The sequence below is a fragment of the Varanus komodoensis genome, unplaced genomic scaffold, assembly GCF_004798865.1.
Source record: "Varanus komodoensis strain SLA01 unplaced genomic scaffold, ASM479886v1 scaffold32, whole genome shotgun sequence".
Classification (NCBI taxonomy): Eukaryota; Metazoa; Chordata; class Lepidosauria; order Squamata; family Varanidae; genus Varanus; species Varanus komodoensis.
In genome coordinates, this window is record NW_025335798.1 from 23,660,623 (window position 1) to 23,680,872 (window position 20,250).

The window sequence follows — 20,250 nt, forward strand, 5'->3', positions numbered from 1 at the left end:
GTCAGGATTGATATCCTCTCAGACTGACTGGGTTGATCTCTTTGCAGTCCAAGGAACTTGCAGGAGTCTCCTCCAGCACCACAATTCAAAGGCCTCAATTTTTTGGCGCTCAGCCTTCATTATGGTCCAGCTTTCACAGCCAAACATTGCAACTGGGGAAACCATAGCCTTGACTATATGCACTTATGTCGGCAGGGTGATGTCACTGCTTTTTAGTATGCTGTCTAGATTTGCCATAGCTTTCCTACCAAGGAACAAGCGTCTTTTAATGTCTTGGCTACAGTCACCATCTGCAGTGATCTTGGAGCCCAGGAAAATAAAATCTGTCACTACCTCCATTTCTTCCCCATCTATTTGCCAGGAAATGATAGGACCAGATGCCATGATCTTAGTTTTCTTAATGTTGAGTTTCAAGCCAATTTTTGAACTCTCCTCTTTCACCCACATCAAGAGGCTCTTTAGTTCCTCTTCACTTTCTGCCATGAGAGTGGTATCATCTGCATATCTGAGGTTGTTGATATTTCTCCCAGCAATCTTAATTCCAACTTGTGATTCATCTAGCTAGCTTTCCCTAGCTTTCTCCATGATCCAGCGTATGTTGGCAATTTGATCTCTAGTTCCACTGCCTCTTCGAAACCCTGCCTGTACTTCTGGTAGTTCTCGGTTCACATACTGCTGGAGCCTAGCTTGTAGGATTTTGAGCATAACTTTGCTAGCATGTGAAATGAGTGCAATGGTGCAGCAGTTTGAACATTCTTTGGCATTGCCCTTCTTTGGAATTGGAATGTAAACTGACCTTTTCAAATCTTGTGATCACTGTTGAGTTTTCCAAATTTGCTGGCATATAGAGTGCAGCCCTTTACTGCATCGTCTTTTAGGATTTTGAATAGCTCAGCTGGAATACTGTCACCTCCACTAGCTTTTGTTGCTCAGACTTTCTAAGACCCACTTCACATTCCAGGATGCCTGGCTCGAGGTCAGCAACCACCCCATCGTGGTTATCAGGGATGTTAAGTTCTTTCCTATACAGTTCTACTGTGTAATCTTCCCACCTCTTCTTAATCTCTTCTGCCTCTGTTAGGTCCCTGCCATTTTGGTCCTTTATCATGACCATCTTTGCATGAAACATTCCCTTCATATCTCCAATATTCTTGAAGAGATCTCTAGTCTTCCCTATTCTATTGTTTTCTTCTATTTCTTTACACTATTCATTTAAGAAGGCATTCTTATCTCTTCTAGCTATTCTTTGGAATTCTGTATTCAATTGGGTGTATCTTTCCCTTTCTCCCTTGCCTTTTGCTTCCTTTCTTTCCTCAGCTATTTGTAAAGCTTCCTCAAACAGCCATTTTGCTTTCTTGCGTTTCTTTTTCTTTGGGATGGATTTAGATGCAACCTCTTGTACAATGTTGTGAACCTCCATCCTTAGTTCTTCAGGCACTCTGTCTATCAGACAAATAGTAAATCTATTTGTCATCTCTACTGTATATTCATCAGGAATATGATTTAGGTCATACCTGAGTAGCCTCATACTTTTCCCTACTTTCTTCAATTTAAGCCTAAATTTTGCAACAAGAAACTCATGATCTGAGCCACAGTCAGCTCCTGGTCTTGTTTTTACTGACTGTATAGAGCATCTTCATCTTTGGCTGCAGAGCACATAGTCAATCTGATTTCTGTGTTGACCATCTGGTGAAGTCCATGTGTACAGTCATCTCTTGGGTTGGTGGAAAAGAGTGTTTGCTATGACCATCATATTCTCTTGAAAAAATTCTGCCAGCCTTTGCCCTTCTTCATTTTGTACTCCAAGGCCAAACTTGTCTGTTATTCCAGTTATCTTTTGGCTTCCTACTTTAGCATTCCAATCCCCCATGATAAGGACATCATTTTTTGTTGTTATTTCTCGAATGTGTTGTAGGCCTTCACAGAGCCGGTCAACTTCAGTCTCTTCAGCATCAGTGGTTGGGGCATAGACTTGGACTGCTGTGATGTTGAATGGTTTGCCTTGGATTCGAACTGAGATCATTATGTCATTTTGGAGATTGTATCCCAGTACTGCTTTTCCTACTCTTTTATTGACTATGAAGGCCACTCCATTTCTTCTGAGAGATTCTTGCCCGCAGTAGTATACCTGATGGTCATCTAAATTAAATTCACCCATTCCTGTTAATTTTAGTTCGCTAACATCCCAAGATGTCGATGTTCAGTCTTGTCATCTCATGTTTGACCAGCTTACCTTGATTCATAGATCTTACATTCCAGGTTCCTATGCTGTAATGTTCTTTGCAACATCTGACTTTTCTTTCACCACCAGAACATCTGCAACTGAGTGTCCTTTCAGCTTTGATCCAGTCACTTCATTCTTTCTGGCGCTACTAGTATTAGCCCTCTGCTCTTCCCCAGTAGCACACTGGACACCTTCCAACCTGAGGGGCTCATCTTCCAGCGTCATATCTCTTTGCCTGTTGATACTGTCCATGGGGTTTTCATGGCAAGGATACTGGAGTGGGTTGCCATTTTCCTCTCCAGTGGATCACCTTTTGTCAGAGCTCTTTACTATGACCTGACCGTCTTGGGTGCCCCTGCATGGCATAGCTCATAGCTTCATTGAGCTACACAAGCCCCTTCACCACGTCAAGGCAGTGATCCCTGAAGGGGTGGTACTTGACTGAATTTGAAACACTCATATATAAATTTAGCATTTAAAAAGCAGTCACCAACAAACATTTCATGTCAATGTTAACATACAAAATATTTACTTTATAATACAGTATTTGCAATTTCATATAAAGCTCATACCTCCTACTGATGTTAGTATATTCTTTAGGCAGTTATCTAATACCTGCAGTCCACCAGTTCTAACCACATTGCTTTAGCAGGAATAACCACTAGTGCAATGGGAAAGCCGTGCTTGCAGCACAGTCTAAGAAACTACCTGAAACTACTGATCCAATAATTGGTTAAATTAGTGGAGTGCCCTTGCAAAACCTGTGTTGACTTCTCCATTCTCAAAGCAGTTGTTTTGGGTGGTTCCCAGTTACACTGGTAGGTGCTAGTTTCATTTTGCACTAGCAGTTATTCCTGCTAGTGTAGCTGCAGTATTGGATACTGTCCTTTGCATACATGCTAGTTGGTTTATGCTCTATAAAAGCAACTTAGTAAGGGATATTTTAATTCTGATTGTATCACTGATTTACCTTGCAGAAGCACAGAAGATGCTTTAGTTTTTCACAGTGTTGATGTTTGTTTTGTGTTTGTGAAGTTCTATTTATTGTTCGGGTTATGAACCTCTTGAGTAACCACAATGAGGGGGTAGAGAAATGTTATAACCTCTGCATCTGTAAGCTAGAAGATTGCCTGTTTTCCATAAAGTGGTATTAAATAATTGAATGTTTGGGTAATGCAATTTGGTGTTTGTGCCTTCACTCAGGTGGAGCCTGACAAGTTGAAGACACTAACAGAAGGTCTGGAAGCCTACAACCATGTAAGAAAGAAGAATAGAAAGTAAGTTACCTTTAGATTTACAAACACTCCATCATAGGGATGTGTATTGTCCCAGCCATGGGCTAAAGTTTTTGGGAATCCCAAGGAATAAGTATGCCAGCTCCAGGTTTGCTTAGAAGAAAATGTTATTGTTGCAACAGGCGAGTTACCAGCTAGCTATCTAAAGAGTTTAGCAGCAAGTCACATACAGTGCTTCACATGGACTAGCCTGCAAAGTAGGTTTCAATCGGCTGGAGCAGACTGTCAGCGAATCCACCTCAGAAGTATCAGTCAGAGTAGTACACAAAGGAAACGGCCAGTTTAGATAGCATTGGGTGGCAGACTGAGGCTGAGCAGCCACATGCAGCTCCTTGAGTTTGTTTTGCAGCTCATGGCTTATCGCCTTGGGCACCCAATTGCTGCTCACAATCCACTTGCGAATCACTAACCTCTGGCATTTACCATATGTGGCTCTTCAGTTGAGCAAGTCTGCCTATCCCTGGATTATGGCATAGTACAGGGGTGGCCAAACCGAGTTCTCAGCAACTGCATGCAGCTCTTTTGAGTTTATTTAGTGGCTCACCACTCACCACCCAGGGCACCTGCTTGCTGCTTGCCTCCTGCCACCACCCATGGGTGCCCACTTGCAGCTCTCAAATATCTGACATTTACTATATGTGGCTCTTCCATTGAGCAAGTCTGGCCCCCGTTATATAGGGTACGTATTTACAGCAAAGCATACATCAATCATACATCAAAGTATATTCTGGAAGCTTGATAACATTGACTAATAAGGCAGCATTGACACTTGTTATTTGCACAGGTACCAAGAAATAATTAGGTGTATCAAGCAGAAAGCCTGGTATGTAAGGAGTATCCCACCATGGCCATTCAAGGTCCCTGATCTGAGGGTCTCATCCCCGATTTGTTTGCCAAAACAATAGGATGGTCACATAAACTTATCATCCAGGAAAGCATAAGCCCATTAGCAGCATTATACATGAAAACATAACTTTTTTTAGCAGGCCTGATAAGGTGTTATGTCCAAGGATGTGAGCACAACTATGTTTTTGTCCTGACCATCTCCCCCTTGCCAAGAGGATCTCTCTGTCTTAGAAGGCAATTTAGTCTTGACCAGAGGATGATAACTGAAGTTCTACATTTTACTTAGTCTATGCAAGGTAAACCAGAGTTCAGTACTTCCCCTGTGCCAAGCAAAGCTTATACTCTGGAAGCTAGAGACCAAGTCCTGGAGTTTACAGTCCAGGCCCAACACAGGATGTTAACAATTTTTGCAGAGTATTGGTGTATGTTTGAAAGCATAATTGCTGTTTGTGGTATACACGCAACTCTTAGCTGCCCCTGGTAAATAGCATTTATAGTTTGGGTCATTGTTTTAAACCCAAAAGTGACTCTAGCAGTATGTTTGTACAACTATGAGAAGCTATGCCATTTAAAATCACTGTTAGTTTCCAGCATAAATGTCAGGATACAAATGCAATGTGATAAATAAATAATATATAAATGCAATTCATCAGAAGCAAAGGATATGGTTTTCGACAGTTCTAGGATTCCCTAGTTGCCATGGGAATTAAGTATCTGCTGTAGTTCAGAATCTGTGAAAAGGTAGAAACAAATACTCTGACTCTTAATTAATGTTTTATGGCATTACTTAAAGCTAGTAATTAAAAAACTTTTATCATTTTATGGATATTACGGACAATATGCATTTAGGATATTTTGTGTGGTTACATTATCGACACAGAAGTCACTGCTAACAAACAGTCCATGGATTTGGGGTTTCCATCTTGCAATTGCAAGCTTGTAAATGAAGAATTGATAAGTTGAGTTTAGCTGAAATTAGCAAGGATCTGTAGTCAAGAATCATACAAATAGCAGGGAGAGAGGACATAGGATAGAATAAAGCATGCTGTGAGCCAAGGAGGGACCCAAGAGCCTTCTAATGTAGAACAATGACGCTGTCTGCTTCCAGATTTGACATACAGAGATGGACATGCTCTTTCCATTAGCAGAAGAAACCTAGACCCAGTGGAGCTCCTTGCCACAGCAAGGAATGGAGCAGGTGTTTTTGCTGATTTCTCTGTCCTGCCAGGCTGTCTTGCACACGGAACTGGAGAGTCCTGCAGCCCTCCAGAGCTGAGTTTCAGGGGCTGAGGAGGCTGCAGACAGGAGAGAGAGATGGCTTTGTCTGTAGGATCTTCTAGTTCGTGGGTACACTACACACAATTCTGGATCCACCCCACTATTAGTATAAGTACTATTCATTATCCACAGGGTAAGGCACCTAAAATTGTTCAATATAAGGAGCTGTACAAAGATTTAAAGATAAGGCAGACACTTTCTGAAGGTTCATGAACAGGGGATGAAAAAGGAAAGCAAGGACTACAGCAGATCGTCTTTCAGGCAGTAAGCCAGGATGGATCCTTACTTGATGAATGGATGGAACTAGTTTGATCTAGTTTTTGATCTAGTTTTGACCTTTTGTCATGATGTTCTTCCTAATATGCAGGGGGGTGCACCTTCTAGTGGCATTTGGTTCTTTGGCCAGGAAGGGTGGCCAGAGTACAGTTTTCATCAACTGTAGTCCTAGGGCAGCACACTGTATTTCCCAAGTGCAACCAGAATCATAAAATATCATAGTGTAAAAGGCTTTGGGCTTATACCGGCGACTTCAGTTAGGAATTACATAATGTATATAGTAGATTCTGAAGTAAAGTGTTGCAAATTCTCTATATGCCCTTCGTTGGTTTATCAAAGAAGAGTATCCTTTCTGTACGCAATATGGTGCCTTCCAGATGTTTTGGAAAAGAGCTTCTAACCACTGGCTATGCTTGCTGGGACAGATGAAATTTGAAGGCCAAACATCTGTACAGAATCAGGTTGGGGAACACTGATATACATTAGGAAAGTGGGTAAAACAGCCAGTGTACATAACAGCCGGCCATTGTGCACATTGCCATGCTTTGTGGAGGCTGTGCACCTTGCCAAGTTACTATACTTGCACTTCAACGGGCCTTAGGGAAATGTGCACATCATGAGTCGGTTTTGTACATTTTGCATAATCCCCTACAGTCTTGAGAAATAAGCATATTTTGCCAGTATGTTGCGCATTGTCCGTGTAAAATACATCTGAGAATATGCATATTTATAATAAATAAATATATTATCATGAATGTCAGTAAGGACATTTTTTGGTCAGTACGAACAGCCTCCAACAAGCTTTTGACTCTTAAGTAAGACTAAATAAGAATAAATTGTTGAAAAGAATAGAGAGAAGACAAAGTTCAGAAATCAGAACATGACAACAGTACTTAGAATAAAGAAGAAATGGAAGTTCTGTCTCAAAGAAATGGGGGAATGTGCCCAAGTATTCAGAATGGAACTAATCAGTACATGTTATTTGTAGTGAACGCAATACAGAAGAAAGATATGAAAGTAGAAACAACCTTGCTGAATCAGGAGAATTTTTTTCTGAGTCCACAGTTCATCAAGTTAATGTTGATGATACACTGGGCCTTCCTGTACCAGATATTGATCAGGACAGAAAGAATGCAAGAACTTTTCTGACTGTGATCATGTCAACTGAAGATGGACAATACTATCAGCTAGGCACCATAGAGGAAAAGCTGAAATAGCTTTTCACTCAGAACCAGTTTTCAGTCTGTCCTGAAATATGTTAGTAGAAGAAGAAATAGGTTAACAGCTCCTGTTAAGCAAAGTTTGAGAGAAATGGCAAAACTGCATTCATTGTCTGGTAGGGATATCAGTGCACTACTGTAAAGCAAAGTGCTCCACCAACAAATTTAAGTGCAAGAATATGAATGTACTCTGGCCCTTAAAATGTCAGGTTTTGCAATGACAGCACATGAAGAAGTGAAGAATGTACTGAAAGTACCATTTTTTCCACTTCACCCATATGCATTTTGTTCATATAGTCCATACATACAGTTTTATTCAAAACAATTCCAAATATGAAGGCTTGTATTACGTTAAATAGCTTAGTCTTGTGTGAAATAGAACAATTGACAGATATTTCATCATTCAGATACATTTTTGAAATGACAACTTAAGAAATGTTCTCTCCACATTGGGAGTGGAAAGGTTTGTCATGACCCCCTTGGTCATCCAGCGTGCACCAGCGGATTCTGGTGAGGATGAGACATAAGCTGTTTCCTTGGGGGTAACACAGTTCGGGGGCCTCCTGGCCAGAGGACTCATCCCTGCCATCATCCGTTGTTGCCTCACAGGATGAGTCTCCAGTAGAACCTCCTCCTCTTCAGCCTTACAGAAGTCCAAGGTTATAATATCAGGTGATGGCCTTTTTGCAATCTAGTCAGTCCCTGCAGAAGGGCTAGAGCCAACTACACTACTGGTCTTGTTAGACTACATAAGGCACCAGCTGGCTTGAGCACCTTGCTGAGACAACACCCTCCCATTGTCCTAGTAAGAAAGAGGTCCAGCCAGCAGAACCCACTTGGAGCTATCTGAGATCCTACTTTACTTCTGCCTTAATCTTGCTACCGCTTCCCTTGTGAGGTTCGACAGACCACAGAACAGGACAGTTATTGTGATAGTTGCTGTATTCTGTACTGTCTGTAAAAGTGTAAGCAATAAAACTATATAATTTTGCCTGTTCTTTCTAGTTTTGAAATGGAAGTTTGTGTTGACCATACAGTCAATTTAAATTATCTGACTTCACTTTTGGAGACTATGCATCTACCCTGTGTGTCTAACTGACAACATTTCTGACTGGCCTACATTCCAAATTTGAAGTCTTAAAAAAACAGCAGCAACTAAAAGTAAAAATGAAGAGCACATTTCTTGAAGTCTGTGCATATTGACCAGATAATATGCATATTGATCAGGCAAGGCACACAATTCTGCCAACATATGAACATACTCAATGTGTTTTGGAGCTTATGCATGTTTCCTGGAAAATGTACAAAATGCAATGATATAGTGATGTTTCATATGATTGAAGGATATGCATTTCGTCTCAAGAATGTACAAAGTTCCCTCTTCATGGAAAGATTACGCACACATTCTCCATAAGGTGTGGTGAATGGGTTGTGCATATTAGCTATTCATCTTGCATTATCCTTTATATGGATAATCTATCAGCATGTGCACATTCAAAGTTTCTTCAGTAGCACTTTCAGCATTAACCATTATTTGGTCTAGAAACAAATTTACAAAACCAATGAGAATTGCATGGGAGAGTCCACTAGAAACAGCTACTAGAATTTAAGAAATCATCATTCTTTCCATAAGACTATAGTTGCTCCCCTGGGCTGGTGAGAAATACATTGAAATGAATAGAAAGAAAGTGCATTCAGCACCTCCTGAGTAGGTATTTAGTGAAATACTAAGCAAAATAATGTACAAAATCCATACAAGGTAGTGTGTTGAAATGATCTACAGGAATGTCAGAAGGCTTCCATGGCAGCATGTTTACCCCATCTGTATTTATCATGATCCATATGTGCTATGGTCAAGGTTAATAAGCTACATGAAGTTGTAAGAATATATGACTTTATGTATACATGAGAAGCATTTATATCTTTATGTTCAAATGAAAAGACTTCCAGATAAATAAAAAAAAAAGACAATTCCTGTCCTCAGTCTTATAGTCTAAAATAAAAGTAGGAAACCTCTGGCCCACAGGACCGTGAATGATGCCCTCCTCCCCAAGTCCACCTGCCTAAAGCTAGCAGGGAGAAGAATCCCAGCTCTTATCACCTGTTGCTTATTAATGGTAATAGTGAAGATTCTTCCGCCAGCTTCCTTCACTTGCCTGGTGTCCTCTCCAATGCAGGAACATTCACTCTGGCAGAGGAGGTTACTCTGACCAAGGTACAAGCTGCAGGAGAGCAATTCCCACTGGTCTCTGAACCAGAAACATATCTTTGCAGACCATTGATGACATCTGGTCTGAGAAGAACTGGATGGTAGGTCATTCACCATCCCAGATCTATTGTCCAGTCTTATATATAATGACACAAAAGGAAAGAGATAGAGGGAGGAAAAAGGAAGAGAGACCTCAGACAGCTTATTCTTAAATATATTCAGCTCTTATAATGACCATGATGTGGCATCTTACCCATCTGTCCATCTTACCAGTTTTCAACATGCTGTAGGGACTTCAATTGAGTTTTAATGGTTCAAAATAAATGGGTTATAATTTGATATTTACAGGGGTGAACTCTTCCAAGGTAGTTTGGTTTCTAATATTCCAGTGGTCCCTGAATGTATGCCTTTATTCATCCAACCCTACCATGAGAATAAATTGCAGCCATTCACATATATGGTAGAAAGTAAATTGCTGAATTTAAGGACAGTGGCTTAATGCCAGCTTACAAGCACCACAGGAAATGCCCTTCCTGAAAACAGTTCCAGGTGTAGAAAGGACAACATGCTGTTCCCACTTCCACTGTTCCCAGCACACACACATAAGCCAGGAGCAAACTGGGCTTGAAAGAAGAGGAGACAGTACCGTTATCCATAACTTCCATCCCCTGTTCCCATCACTAGCCAATCTGAGTGGTGAAATTGCTTTTTAATCCCAGAAATGGCTACTAGCCCAGCCCTGAATGTACGCCAAACCTAACCACTGAGTTTGCCTGAGAATGTGACATTAGCATGTTTCCAGACAAGCTAACAAGCTGATTAGTATGCCCCAACTGTAATTACCACACTGAAAAGTAGACCGCATGTATAAAGCCACTATAATAGCTGATAGAGGGAAAATGATACACCTTAACAGATTAGAAAGCAATGAGCAGGTGAGCAATTAAGTGAGTAACCTGTGGAGAGGGCACAGCAGGCAGAGGAGAAGGCAATTATCGCCCTCTTCAATTTCACTAACTACAAATGCCCCTTGCAAATGTGACACAAGGACTGAAAAAAAAAAGGGCTGAGGCATTCACTTGAACATATTTAGTAATTCTACCAAAGGTACACAAAAACAACAGCATTAGGCCATACTAACATGCAAGGAAATATGATGCAAATACTAATAAACCTTTAGTTTTGAGTATCTGGTTAAGACCCAAAGAAAAGCATTATATTTGCATAAATACATAAAAATTGCATCATTGCTAGTTACTACTGTTCTTAATATGCCAAAATCCATATTAGGCCAACTGGAATACAGATTCCTTCATTGGTGGAAACAAAGTAGCTGATTTTTACATCAACCAAACTAATGGTGATATCAGATGATATTCTACAGAAAACAAAAATTATCTTTGCACTTTACTATTAAACTGGAAGTGCCTTGAACATTTCAGAAAGAAAATTCACAACTCATGTAGGAAAATTCATCTTATTCAGGTAGCCCTAAAGGGTTCACACGTCTATGATAAACCCCACAAAATATCACAGAACACACTATAATTATGGTGAAGGAAGAAGTCACTCTGTAGCAACCTTCTTCATACTGAACTTTCCAGCTGTATGATACATGTAATATTCTTAGTGCGGGACACAGGTAAAGGAAGCAGGCAATTGGTGATTCTTTGAAGTAGCCCAAACAGTTGAATATTGCCATTGAAAGAGGGAATTATTTTAGCCCATCAACTGATTACAAATAGCTAAGTTAAAAAGAGACATCTTATCCTCCTAACATCTGCTAGTTCTCCTCTCCACATCATTACAAACCAGTGCTTTCTTCAAATATCCACATTAGCAGTTTAGTAAACATGTAATTCTGCCATCTTCTGCTTTTGCTCAAGGGATTATTTGCTGTACAGTTTGTAACTAAAAGTAACAAAAGTTTGTAACTTTTAAAGGTGGCAAGTTTAAAATACAGATTGGACAGTGATACTAATTTGCAATTCAAAGGCTGGGTTGCCTTTTTGCCTGTGTATGGGGACAGGAGGTTATGGTTTTCAAAGTAAGTTTGCTTTTTATTTTTTTATTCCTTTTGAGGTAGCAGTGATATGCTCAGTACTAAGTTGAAAGTATTCTTTGCTTATTATGCCTAGTCAATATTTTTTAATTGTTTTTGAAAAGCTGAATGAAATGCTACCTCAATTTGCAATATGTTTTAAATGTCATAGTCTGCCACAAAGTGTTATGGCTATTATGATAAAGTATTCTTCTATTTTTATCTTAGAAGTGCGAAGCTAAATAACCATTTAGAAGCTGCTATACATGAGGCCATGAGTGAACTCGACAAAATGTCTGGGAATGTAAGTATTTAGTGCAGAATATTTTTAAAGACAAAATCTCAGTGCTACACATTTTGCAACTGAAATTAAAAATTTTGTCCTAAAATTAGAAGTTATCATTCTGAAGACAGTAAGACTAAGGAGAGTCAAAAGCAGGAGGAGGAAAGAAAGCCCAGCTATGAGATTTATTGATTCCTTAAGGAAGGCGACAGTCTTAAGTTTACAAGGGCTGAGCAGGGCTGTCAAGGACAGGGCACTTTGGAGTGCTTGCTTCATAGGATCTCCATCAGGTGGAGACAATTTGGCAAAACAGAACAAGAGTTATCTTTTGAAGATGCTCTGATGACCAGGTACTACTGTAGTTTCTACCACCCCTGAAACTGAACTTTTGTGATAGCATCTGTTAGAACTTGAACAGACCTAATGCTAAGGTCATTATAGTCCAGTGCTTGTCCAATCTACTCTGAAGTAAGTCCCACTGAATTTAATACTAAGTGCAGATAAAGACCTTCATCAGGATAGCCAGTTCCATTCTGGTTGCATACAGAATATTGGTTGCAAACCAAACAGTATTCTTAGTCCTTCATTATAAATGTGCATTAACCCCTTTTTACTAACTCAGAATTCTGTGCTTGGGACAAGTAAGATTTCATCTAAATAGGGGAAGAGCTAGAAGAGGAGAAATAAGTGCAAATTAAGTGCAAATTTAAGATGAACATAACAAAGCAATAGTACTGGTTATCCACTATCTCAGTACCCTTTTTCAAAAACCTTCGTTATATTTGCATGATATCTGTCATTCAGTTATCAGTAAACTTGGTGATTTCAGACCCAAGTTAAATGTATCTAATATTTTTCTAAGCTCCACAAAGCCAGGAAATAGGAAGCTGAAGCAAATGCTTTAGCAGACATGCCCTGTGATCAGTGATGACATGCAATTCCCCGGGTTTGCTTACAGTTTAGCTTCCATGTAACCACAGTTTTCCTGGGTCATACAGGCCCAGAGCAGATGAGGTAGAGAGAATGCCTGGAATCGGTGTAGGTGCCTCACATTGAAACTTCTGAGATTTACTTCTTCCTAGAGGGAACACCTTCCAGTAGTGGGTCCCAATCCAGCATGCTCCCCACGCCCCAGCCCTCCCTTCAGCAAAGTTCAGAGGGAGGTTAGATGCAGGGGGAATGAAGGTGGACCTTTAAATAGGAGCACCAAGACCAGTGTGCTACTGTTCTGCAGCGGCAGCAGTGGATAGGGAAGATATGCCAGGAACGTGGAAGCAGGCTGGCAGCTACATTTCTTTGCTTGGTCAGTCAGGAAAACTGAAAATTGTAAACCCCTGAGGCTGATAGTGTTCTGTTATTTGAATGGAAGCGTGTGTGACCTTGCACTTTGTTGATGTAAACTGATAAAAGGAAGATGCGTTTAGAGAACAAGTACAGGAGTGTCTAAGAGAATGAGTTGTGAGCAGGAAGGGACTGCACATCGGCCATAAAATCTTTAGGTAGCTTTGGGCAAGTTGCCATTGCTTATTTTTCCCACCTCTGATATGGAAAATAATATTGCCCTGTGCATGCAGAAGTATTATTCTACCTCTCCGAGGAGGGGAAGCCCTTGATTTCACCTTTATGCGGTTCCTGTATGCCGTATCAAACACAGCCTGGAGGTTCTGCCAGTCCTGTGAAACAGCTTTTCTAGGGGTTGCAGCTGGCAGAAGGACCCAAGGCCAGTTCCACGAGCTTCGATCCGCAGAATTCTTTTACAAGGCCCAAGCCAGTTATGATGTCTCATTTTATAAGGTTGTTATATGGTTTACTGAGACAATATATGCACAATGCTTTCAACAAGATGGTGAAATGCTGTATACATACCAACTGGTTAAGAGCGGGGGTCTAGAACTCAGGTGATCAGTCCCCACTCAGCAGCGGAGCCAACTGGGTGACTTTGGGCTAGTTACAGACTCTCAGCCCAACCTACCTCACAGGATGGTTGTTGGGGAGGGAGATGGAGAGCAGCAGCACAGTGACGTTAGCAGCTTCGCTTTCTTTAAAACAAGGAGAATATGGGATATAAATTTAATAAACAAGTATTTTATTAAATTCTTTCAACTTTTTCATTATTAATTCTTACTGTGTTTTTTTTTTTTTTTTTTCAGGTGCACCAAATTCCACAGGGAGACAGACAGCTGAAACCTCCAAAGCCCAAGAGGAGGAAGATCTCTAGATAACAATGAATGTCTTTGTTACTGGTCCAGTACTTAAATAAACAAACATGCACATATATATGTATGTATGTACGTATTATCAATATATATATATATATATATATATATATATATATATATATTGATAATATCAGGATGGATAGAGTTCATCACCACAGGGTGCTAAACAAAACAGTGGTACAGTATTCTTATTGGTAAAGAGAGTGAATCCAGATCTTCAAAAGATTACAGTGTGTCCATAAAATCCTTTTTTCTATAATACTAGAATTGTGATTATAAGATTATAGTCCAGATGTTCCTGCAAAATTTTCATTATGTATATAGATAAAAACATAATTTCATGACGATATCTGAAATGTAAATAATGTACAATATTGTCATGTACAAGCGTACCTAATGCACACTTTATCTTTTATTGTACAAAAAAAATAGTGTACAAAATTCTTTGGTTTCTATTGAGTACACATACAAGAGACTACCAGTGTAAAGTGATAAATAAAAATACAGCCTAAATGCTTTTATATAATAATGTAAAAGATGCTGTTTTTGTATTTAACAGCAGTGGAAAGGCATGATTATGTAATACCTTAATTATGGCATAACACTTCTCGCCACTGAGTGTTCATTTATAGTGTCTGTTTGGAGTGAACCTTGCCTGGAAGTACTGTACTCCATCTCAGGTCCCTGTGGGAGAGTGCAGCCTTGCAGATTCCTAAAGGGATGTGGGATCACAGGTCAAATTAAGAAGTCAAAATCTGCAACTACTTGTTGCATTTTTTAATTTGCCTTAGTTATAAAGTAGAGTACTGTAGTTTTTTTATTAAAATATTTAGATAGAATATTTTAGTCAGCTATTGCTTTAATAGTTTCATAGCCACCTGTGTTAAAAGCAGACTCACCTTATACCACCATTTATTTTGAATCCCTTTAAAGTCTAAATTGGCTAGTCCAGTTTGCTGAAGCAGAGAATGCAATTCGTTTTAACATATGAGAGCAACAGCCCAGTTTAAAGAACTGTTCTCATTGCTAACTTGCTAACCATCAGACTGTACAATATAGCAAAAAGGTGTTCCTTAAAGGAAAGGGGTTCAGTTACCAGTTGTGCTTGGGTGTTTTTATTCAGTTCAGTAGGGCTGTATCAGCATAAGCGGTTACTGAATTGTCTCGCCTACCAATATGGACATCATCACCCACATTCATATTCTAGAGGTGAAAGGTGGCTTACTAAACTACTAGCAGCACTGGCCTGGATCCAAAGAACTGCACAATTATTTCTGTGCATCCAAACATTTTGTGTATGCATGTGTATGTTCCTGAAATAGAAATCGCCCTCTCCCCTGTGTGAAGGGGACAAACTACTTTTGAAGCAGAGGGGATTTCCAGCAACACTATCTGATAAAGAATGGGGTCTCTTATCAAAGGGGGTTGGTCAAAAATCCTAGCAAACACACTGAAATCTTTGGGTTATAGCTCTTTGGATCCCAGCCACTGATATTATCAGTATTATGTAACATATCAGATTTATTTTATTTAATAAGAATTATTTATACCATTAAGAGATTCTTATATATAAATATATATATATGTTAATGTGGCAGAAATGTGCAGGTTGAATCTATTAACCAGATTATTTATGTTATGTTAAGTTTGAAAGAAATGTGAAACATGTATGTTAGAAAGATGATCATACACTACAGATCCGCAAACCTAAAGCTGTGAGCCATTCTCAGAATACCAGTATCTTTAAGAAAAAATGCAGTGCAGTGTCATTTTCAGTGTTGGTAGTGCATATGGTGGCAATGCCCCCTCTTCAGGCATCCCCAAACTCAGTTAACCATGCCTGGGCCCAAGATGGAGTCCTTAGGACCACCTACTACCTCTTCATCTGGGAGCCACCATTTTGTTTCATCCTGGAATTTCATTCCTTATAATCACCTAGTTACCTCTTCCTAGCAAAGACTGCTGGTGGTCAGCATCATCCAAGACTGATAACCAAAACCTAGTGCTTACACAAGGAATACTCATTCCCTGCCCAGTTCACCTTCTCAGGGCCCAAGCTCCATTTCCCATGTGATAAGAACAGCACAACCAGCCCTAGTGGACAAGAGATTTGTGGAAGGACATTCCCATAGTTGGGTCTCCTGTGCACATAGCGCTACCAGTGGGCTGGGTAACCTGCTCTTATCTCATGCTGGCAGCTCTTACTCCTTTTTCCACAACCCAACCTGATGGAATGCAATTAGCTACACTAAGCTACAGTGGCCTGGAGACAGGAACCCTTCCTTCTGCTGGGTAGGTTCATTTTGTCTTTTGTGTAATGGCGGGATAGCCTGCTACAATCCTACATGAAAACTCGTGTGAAGTGATCTTTTTGTGTAGTTTAGTTAGCACTCTCTCTCTCTCTCTCTCTCTCTCCCTCTCTCTCTCTCTTGGTTGCAAGTTGATGTGTTTGTTACATTTAATGAGTTAATGTTGTCCATTTTTCGTATCAGCCTGCTTTCTGCTCTTGTCAAACAGATGTTTCTATTCATGAATACTCATGTGTGTGTGTGCGTGCGTGCGTGTGTCTGGGTGGGTGGATGTGTGTTTATATTTAGTTGGGTTTTTTTAAGTTTGCTTTTTTGTCCCTAAAACTGAATTTGTATTGACCAACCCTTATTTTGACATTTTTATCTAATTAGGTTTGTACTTTACATTGGTAGACTATGTAAAGTATTTTTGTGCACTTGATTTCATTGGTTAATATTGGCATTGATGTGGGTGATAGGAGTAGTTTGTTTTGGTCCATACAGATTTTTTCCCTCCTTTTTAGAGTTTTTATGGTTTTATGTAAGCAGTTAATGTAAATATTGTGAGCATTACAGGTCATGCAGTGTTGTAACATTTTTAAAAATGTTGCACCTACTTTACAATTAAAAAGCTGGTCACTCGTACTTGAATTTTGCCCATAGAGCCATTTCTTTCTCTTTGCATTAATGCCTAAATTACTTTTTTTTAATCAAGGCCCAACCCTTCTTTCTATTCTTATTTTTTGTTTGTTTGTTTAACAAATCTATATTTTTCTAAAAGAAGATTTTAACATTTTAAAAATTTTTTGCCAACTTTCTAACTTATGATGAGATACTCCTATATTTAGAGAGTAAAAATGCCCTCATTTTGGAAAGTGGAATAATTGAATTCTGTAACTTGGCACAAGGACAGAAATTATGTGGGACAATGAAGCTGGGACCCAGAAGATGAATTAGCCTCTCATTAGATCAATTAGTGGGTGTTTGTGTGGTGTTTTGAGGATATAAAATGATAACTATCCTCATGTGTCTATTTATTTATTTATTCTTGGTGGGTTGTGATAAAATTATATAAAAATCAAAGGAATTATTCTTTTTTCTATCATGGAGCTTTATGAACACCATTTCTATTTATGAAAAGGTTTTCATTCTGATAACCACGTTTTAGTTCCTATAACCAATTATTCAGACTGAAAATTATTGCTGGCACTAGCTCTAATATCCAAAGGATTGAAAATAATACATGTCCCATATCAGTTATGGCCACAGCCTAAGTTTGGAATTTTGTTCATAGTGTTATATTTAAATTTACCAATGCCAACTTTCTTAATAATTCAATATTATTGTGGATCCCTGAATTTAATGGTTTAAAGTATCATGGTGGACTGAATTACCTTTTATTAGCTACAGTTTGTATTTTGCTACATAGGGTTTTTAATATGAATATTCCAGAAGAGCAGTAGCATAATAATGCTTTTCTATTTTAAAAGAACCCCATTCTAGTCTTACTAAGAGTTAGATTTTTTAAAAAAAATATCAGTTTTGTAAAATTTGATAAAAATTGTCAATATTATGATTAAATCACACAAAAAACCTCACTGTGATGGTCTCTTCCGGAAGGGTTGCACAACACCACTCTGGGAGGGGGTACATGTCCCTGATCTAAAATGGGATGTATGTTGTATTATTAAATAACCATAAAAATAATGCTGAGTTAAATACATAAATCTAAGATAAGATGGTTATGAGAGAAAACTGTGATACAGTGTTCAGTTTACATGTTCTGCCCAGATTTTAATACTGATGGCAACTTGCAAAATACTGGACAGTATCCAGTGCTGCCCACACACCATTGGGACCATTACTAGCCAAATGGGAAGCTAGCAGTTCCTAAAGCAACCAGAAGTGAGCTGAAATACTCTTTTTCCAAGCAGGACAAATCGGCAGAGCTCAGAGAACAGAGTTTTGCCAACCGGTACTGGTCAGAAACTAGTATTTTAGCCCATTTCTGGAATTGCTGCTTGCACAATAGAATGAGTGGAAACACAGAAGCAATATTGGATGCCTCCCACTGTATCCAACAGGTCCATTTTGAGATAAGATTGCCTATTTGGTTGTATACTCTGCACAGGCCATGTGTTCTTTATTTGTAGAATTGCTCCTCAGTTAATTTACTGCCTGTGTGGGACTTACACCTGTGAAGATCAAATTGTTCTGAAAATGAGCCGATATCCTAGAAATTTATAAGTAAGTGTATGCAATCAGTTGCATCCTACACATCCTTTATGAACCTGGTGCTGTGCAAAAGTAATCATAATTAGTGGAGTTGTCCAACAAACATAAGTGACCAAGTGAGATGAATGATCCATCTAGTTTAACAAATGTATTTGGAAGCTCTCTGAGTTCTTGATGGATATTTCTCTTTATGCCCACTCTCCAGCTATCCAATAATTGGACATATTATCTGTAGATACTCTAGTCTTTGCAGTTATAAAAAAAATAGCCTTTCACAAACCTCTCCTCTATGAGTTAGTCAATACTTTTCTGAAAAGCCATCTATGCCAACAGCCAGTACAGCATCACTCACAAATGATGTCATGACAAATACTTATGTACTACTGGAAATACTCAATTGTTTATCCTGAAGTAGGTTCACTGGATGACCAGATAGTCTAGTGTTTTGAAAATCTAGGCTAACTGTAGAATTGACAAAATTATGTTAAATGAATATTTCTCAATCTTGATCTCTTTGGGTAACACATCCCACATAAGAGTCAAAGTCCCTTCCAATCCTAATAAATTTTCTAAGAGTCTAAATAACCAAAAAGTCCTATCTCATCGCCTCCCTAATACTTGTTATATCCTCTTCCAAGTCACTAGCATCACTCACAGAGAAACAGGATGGCTTCTAAAGGTAAAATTAAAGCACTTGGCTATTTTTCTGTTGTTCTCTAATAGATACACCGAATTAAAATTACACAGGTGGAAAAAACAGGAGAATGAAGACCAGCCATCATTCCTCTGAAGTCAAATGAAATTCATGGTAAAAGGAAAAGAGAAGATATGTTTTATTGGCTGAATTTTGTTGTAATCCCCAAGCTTAATCCAATGCTTTTTCAACTTTATGGAGCAATTTATGAGATAAAAAGCAGTAAAGAGGCCAGCAATAAAATGTTGGTTAAAGGAAGCCACAAGTGCATAACTTTTCCTAAGATTCATATTCAAGGATATGCATCTCAACAACTGTAGATCCCAATGCTAAAGAACAGAAAGAAAAGCATACCAGTAATTGATTTCAGTATCACAAATGTAAAGGGTCTAGTCCTAATACCTTTGTTTTTTAAAAATAGGAATGTGCTCTGTATCATTCACTTTGGAGTGAAATGTTGGAAATGTCAGAGATGTTCCAACAGTGAAATGAAAGAAGAAACCCAGTCACACATCAGCTTGGCATACCTTGAATTGAGAGCAAGCTGATTGTGTCCTGTGGTAGAGGAAATTTTGGAACTACTAGCATAAATAAATTTTTGTTTTAATCTAGGGGTATTCTAATACTAGAATTAATCAGAAATGCACGTTCAGACCATTACAGCCCAAGATCATCCCAATGCTTCATTAAATCACTGAATGATGTTAAAATAACTGCAGGTAAGTTTATATCCTGATAGATTATAATACTATTGTTAACTGTCTAAAGAGACTTCACTGATGTTGAATTGAAGAAATTCCTACTTGGCTTGCCTGTTAGTTTCTACCTGCCAGCATCCCAGCCCAACTTTCTAACTTCCATTTCAGTACAAACTGAATGGCTACATGGAACCATTTTTTGCAGGGTGGGGGGTGGCTAGTCAACAGTGACCAAAATAATACTGAATGCAGGTGCCTTCCCATTGACTCCACCCTAGCGATTGACTCTACTGGGATAATTCAGTCTGAGGCCTTCTGCGTAGACCCACTAGGCCTCCATAGTGGAAACTCATAGCATCAAAAACATAATCCTTCCAGTGCCATGCTTTTAACATAGCAAGAACAGCCTGTGACTGTCCTTTTGGTAGCACCATTAATCTTATT

At 39.1% G+C, this 20,250-nt stretch overlaps 1 protein-coding gene across 7 annotated transcripts in view; it reads left to right on the forward strand.

The window, feature by feature from the left end:
- The window catches only part of MBD5 (methyl-CpG binding domain protein 5), a 66,156-nt gene extending 50,331 nt beyond the window's left edge, over nt 1-15,825 (forward strand). For 5 of the 7 annotated variants that reach the window (XM_044438085.1, XM_044438087.1, XM_044438088.1 and 2 more), the window contains 3 exons: nt 3,428-3,501; nt 11,618-11,693; nt 13,823-15,825. In XM_044438085.1, the coding sequence (XP_044294020.1) occupies nt 3,428-3,501; nt 11,618-11,693; nt 13,823-13,894 (222 nt within the window). In that variant the 3' untranslated portion in view covers nt 13,895-15,825. Of the gene's footprint in view, nt 1-3,427; nt 3,502-11,617; nt 11,694-13,822 lie in introns of those variants that run through there. The other 2 variants (XR_006415501.1, XR_006415502.1) reach the window with 1 other exon arrangement.
- The last annotated feature ends 4,425 nt before the right edge of the window (nt 15,826-20,250 follow it).